At 54.0% G+C, this 5,078-nt stretch overlaps 1 protein-coding gene across 1 annotated transcript in view; it reads left to right on the top strand.

Moving 5' to 3' along the window:
• The window catches only part of NGFR (nerve growth factor receptor), a 9,204-nt gene that overhangs the window by 940 nt on the left and 3,186 nt on the right, over positions 1–5,078 (top strand). The window contains exon 2 of the mRNA XM_010165884.2: positions 4,167–4,526. Coding sequence (XP_010164186.2) covers positions 4,167–4,526 — 360 coding nt within the window. The remainder of the gene's footprint in view (positions 1–4,166; positions 4,527–5,078) is intronic.

Raw genomic sequence — 5,078 nt, 5'->3', positions numbered from 1 at the left:
GGAAAAGCTGTGCCAGCCAAGTCCAGATTGCTCCAGGGATGTGATTTGAGAGGGGGAAGGGACAGAGCAGGGCTGTGGGGGAACAAAGAGGAGGCAAAATCCGGGAGGAAGAAGCAGTAGAAGCTGAGCAGGGGACGGAGCAGTGTCAAGGCAGTGCTAAAAATACCTCTGCTTTTCTGCAAAATCGATGAACGGCGTTTACCCTCCAGCTGCGACCTCAGGGCTGCTGTGCAGGATAATCCGGATGGGTTTGTACCCTTCCGAGCTGCAACAGGTTCAGATCCACTTTGCTGCCAGGTTCCACTGTCCCCTCCATCCCCATGAGCCCTCTCTGCAGGGAATCTGGGGTGTCCAGCTCCAGCTTCCAATATCCAGGGCTGTAAATTCAGATTGTGGCTTTACATTCCTAAGGATGCTCCAATGAGCCAATTTCCCGTAACCCTCTGCACATCCAGGCTGGCAGATGGCTTGTCTCCTTGACTTCTTTCTGGGAACTGAGGAGATAAAGGGAATTTCCACCCTCCCTAGAGGATGTGGAGGTTATGGAGAGACCAGGACTTTGGTGCAATGCTGGAAGTTCATGCCACTGCTCTGGTTTGCATCCCAGCTCCTCCTGCCCAGCCCCACATTGCCCCAGGCCAGACATTTATATTTTTGAGGGGGAATTAACATCAGGCAGCAGCTCTATTGGGTCAGAGAATTGAGCTGGAAAGTACCAGGACAAAAGGGTCTGACCCTTTTCTCCATCCCTGCAGGGATGAAACCAGCCAGGAACAAACACTGCAGCCCCAGAGCTTCCCAGCATCACACCCAGGCTGAGAGCAAAACCCCAGGGCAGCACTTTATGTCTTGCTTGGCTTTGCTGCTGATGGACCAGCTCTGGGACTGCTAGTCCCATTCTCCATGCCTCAGTTTCCCCTAAAGCCCTTCACCTGCTCCCCATTCCAGCCACTCATAGCCCTGTCACCTCTTGCTTGGGAGTATCTACTACATGAGATCCCACTTACCCAGCTGCAGGGCTGCTCATCCCAGGCAAATATCATAAGAAGCAGCACCAAGGGGACAGCCCACCTCCTCACCACCTCAAAGGGGAGAGCAGCAGATAAATTGGGGAGCCACAAGCAGAACAAAGCCCCTCTAGACCCTCCTGCTTTATACCCCCAGCCCTGCCCCAGCTGTAGTCTTTCATTCATTCATTAATGGCAGCATGGACTAATTGCCAGGAGCTCATCAGCTGGGAGCTGCTGGGTGGGGGTGACCATGGGGTGAGGGTGCTGCAAGGGGGGAAATGCTCCCCCAGTTCTTCTCTGAGCCCAGAGCAGGATTTTGGGGGTTGGGAGAGAAGGAGATGTGCAAAATCCATCGTCAACCCTTGCTGGGATGGGGAGAAGGTCCTTTTGGACCTGAGCTCACACTGGATCCCACTGCTGTGGGTGCTGGGCAGGTGCAGGCAGCCCCAGTCCCAGCAAAGCACCCTGCCTGCCAAACGTGAGTGGGCGAGGAGGAATGTGGGCACGGCCCTGGGCCAACGAGATCCCCACCTCTACCCCGGGCTAATCCCCACCTCCACCCCGGGCTGCTCTGAGCTCTCACCTTGGCCATCTTCCCAATTCATCAGCTCAATGGTTTTACAAAAATTTGCTCCAACCAAAGCATCACCCCTGCCAAAGCTCATGGGGGGTGGAGGAGATAGTCCCTGCATTAGCCCAGATGGCCACTTGCTTTATTTATTTATTTATTTTAAAATTTATTATCATTTTCCTTCTCCCCTCCCTTTGCCAGTCACCCCAGATTGCTGCTTCATGATTTATTTATCCCCCTTCACCAGCCTCCATCGCTGCAGGCAGGAGAGAAGGAAGGAGGGAGGGAAGGAGAGAGGGAGGGAGGGGGCCCTGTTTGAATCTCAGCTGTAATTGCTCAGCTCAGATACCTCACAGCCACGGAAAATGTGCCCACTCAGCCGTATGCCTTTCCTGGCCACTTCCCCGCTCTAATGGTGCCCATCAATAATTCAGAATAACTCAAAAGATGAGCCCAGGTTAATGGGAGAGACGTACACCCACGGCTGACCCACTGCTGCTCCAGCTCTGCTCGCTCAGCCAGGCATCAGGGCAAGCAGTGGGGAAGGGGCTACTTGCCCGCCCCAAGTAACCCCTTTGCTGCTGATGGACCAGCTCTGGGACTGCCAGTCCCCTTCTCCATGCCTCAGTTTCCCCTAAAGCCTTTCACCTGCTCCCCATTCCAGCGACTCATAGCCCTGTCACCTCTTGCTTGGGAGTATCTACTACATGAGATCCCACTCATGTAGTAGGATGAGTGGGATCCTACTCAAAGTGGCAGCGTGGGGTTGTCACTGAAATTGGGAATAAACTTCTTAACAGCAATGTAGTTTTAAGAAGCAAGTGTTCTTTATCACGGCACTGGGTGCACAGGGGATCCTTTCACCCATTGTGCATATTCATTTCTTTTCTAAGAAATCATTAACATACTCTTTACATTTCCAAGTACTTCTTAATATATGTAAATATCTTTTTTGCATAGGTACCTGTCATCTTCTGGTGATCGTAGAAACTTTTCTCACTGTGCCCTTTAGTTGTTTGGTTTTTTTCTTCTGTGCATCCTCAGTTCATTTTTTACCACACTTTTGTCTCCCCAAAAATAGTTTATTCTGACATCACCACCTTATCTACCCTATTGCAAAGATTTGACCCCTCAAGTCTCCTGTTATCTGCTCTGGACTATAAACCTGACTAGGCTGAGCTGGTGTGTAACTAACTTCCAATGTCACATTAAGTAGAAGGAGATGTTCTTCAGAATGGGTTCATCCCTGGGGTCCTGCAGTTCCAGGGAGGGCACTGGGATGGTTCTCAGAGAGGAGCAGGACACCCAGACACAGGGAGATGCTGGGGATGGAAATGTCATGGCTGGGATGGCACCTCCATCCCTCTAACCCTGCCCATCACCAGGGTCTTAGGGCTCTTCCTTCTCCTCTATCTTGAAAACAACCAAAAATTAAGCACCAGAACAGCTCTGCTCTGATTCTGTCCATGGCTTGGTCTCCCCTTGGCCACCCAGGGAGGCTGAAGGCCACTGAGGGTGGGAATTGCTGTCTCCCACCATCGTCCTCAGGAAACAGGCAGGTAATTAAAGGCCAGCAGATGGCTGGATTCCTGAGGAGCAAGGCTAGTAGAAGGATTGTACTTGATCACCCCAACAAGAAGGTTGGACTTTCCTCCAGCATTTCAGAAGAGGGGAGACGGGGCATTGCGGCAGCACGGGCTGTGGTGGGATCGATGGGAAGCAGCCGATGCAGGGACAGCAGCTGTGCCCTCCAGGATGGGAGCTGATCTGTCTTCCCAAGCTAAAAATATCTTCAAACACCTTTGGGAGCGGGCAGGGGGAGGGAGGGGGTGCGGGAGGAGGATTGATTTCCCTGTCAGAGTCAGTTCTGTAGGATGAAACTGGAGAGCGAGAAGCCCCGGGGTCAGAGGAGAGTCAGCAATTAGTGTTGGAAGTCCTGTTCACATCACACCCCACACCGGAGACACAAGGCCAAAGAGGGTGGTCATGCCCCAAGGGACCCGCAGGGCAGGATGTGGAGAAGAAAGTGTTTGGGATGCTGGGGAGCAACAGTGGCTGTAGGATGCCCATGGGGACCATCTGGAGGTTGGAAGTGGGGATGGTGCTCCAACCAGGAGCAGGGATGCTCACCCAGGGACATGGGCACTGAGTGCTGGGCTGGGCATGTTGAGAGCATCACCCAGCCCTGCCCAGGCTGCAGGAGATCAAAGGCTGGGACCTCCCCACTGAACTGGGAATTGCTGCAGAAAGGGTGTAGCTGTCAATGGGGATGGGAGCCTGGGGGATGCTCGTGGTGTTGGGGGGCTGCAGGAGTGGGGGACACATCTCTCCCTCTATCCCAGAAGAGGGGAAAATGGTGAAAGGGGAGGTGGTCCAAGCCAGCAGTTGCTGCACAAACCCATGTCCCTAACCTGGCACCATTTGGTGATGGGATGAAGCCAAGTGGCCACAGGGATGGGGACACCCTTGGACGTCTTCCCAGTTCAACCAGTCCAATTGTTTTGCAAAGATTTCCTACAACCAAAGCACCACCCCTGCCAAAGGCCACGGGGACCCTGCTCACCTTTCCTTCTGTCCCCTGCCAGGTGTCACCTACTCGGACACGGTGAGTGCCACGGAGCCGTGCAAACCCTGCACACAGTGCGTGGGGTTGCAGAGCATGTCGGCGCCCTGCGTGGAATCGGACGACGCCGTGTGCCGCTGCGCCTACGGCTACTACCAGGATGAGGCGAGTGGGAGCTGTAAGGAGTGCCGGGTGTGTGAGGTGGGCTTTGGCCTCATGTTCCCCTGTCAAGACTCACAGAACACGGTCTGTGAGGAGTGTCCTGAAGGCACCTTCTCCAGTGAAGCCAACTTCGTGGATCCCTGTTTGCCCTGCACTACCTGCGAGGAGAACGAGGTGCTGGTGAAGGAGTGCACGGCCACCTCGGATGCTGAATGCAGAGGTAACGCCGCCTTTTCAGGGAAAAGCCATTGCAGAGGGGAGATCTGTGTTCTCTGGGTCCTCTGTGATGCTCCCTGCCTCAGTTTCCCTTTGCACCACCGCAATGGGGAGGCAGGGGCATGTCCCTGGGCTTGGAGGAGAGGACCTGGGTATCCAGCTGAGACCCCCAGCACTCAGTCATTGCAACATGTAGCTTCCTACCAAGGCAGCACTTGCTCTGAGCCCTCATCTCCCTTGTAAATGCCCAGCCCCAGGGTCTGTCCAACCTTTTCCAGGGGTTTCCTTGGCTGAACTCCCAGCAGGACGCTGCTGCGGGCGCAGGCACTCGGCTGGGTGGCTTTTGGTGTCCAGGAACAGCAAGCAGAGCTGAGAGGCTCACCAGTCTCAGGTGCCTGAGCCTTCATCATAGAATCATTTGGTTGGAAAAGACCTTTGAGATCATCAAGTTCAACCATACCTGTCCACTACTCAACCATATGGGCACCTCATCTGCCCATCTTCTAAATCCCTCCAGGAAGGGACTTGGCAGCCGATGGGTTTCTAATGAGAATTA

The sequence above is a fragment of the Antrostomus carolinensis genome, unplaced genomic scaffold, assembly GCF_000700745.2.
Source record: "Antrostomus carolinensis isolate BGI_N321 unplaced genomic scaffold, ASM70074v2 scaffold12644, whole genome shotgun sequence".
In the NCBI taxonomy this organism is placed as follows: Eukaryota; Metazoa; Chordata; class Aves; order Caprimulgiformes; family Caprimulgidae; genus Antrostomus; species Antrostomus carolinensis.
Note: the sequence above shows the minus strand (reverse complement) of the source record. Positions and strands in the feature narration are given on the sequence as shown.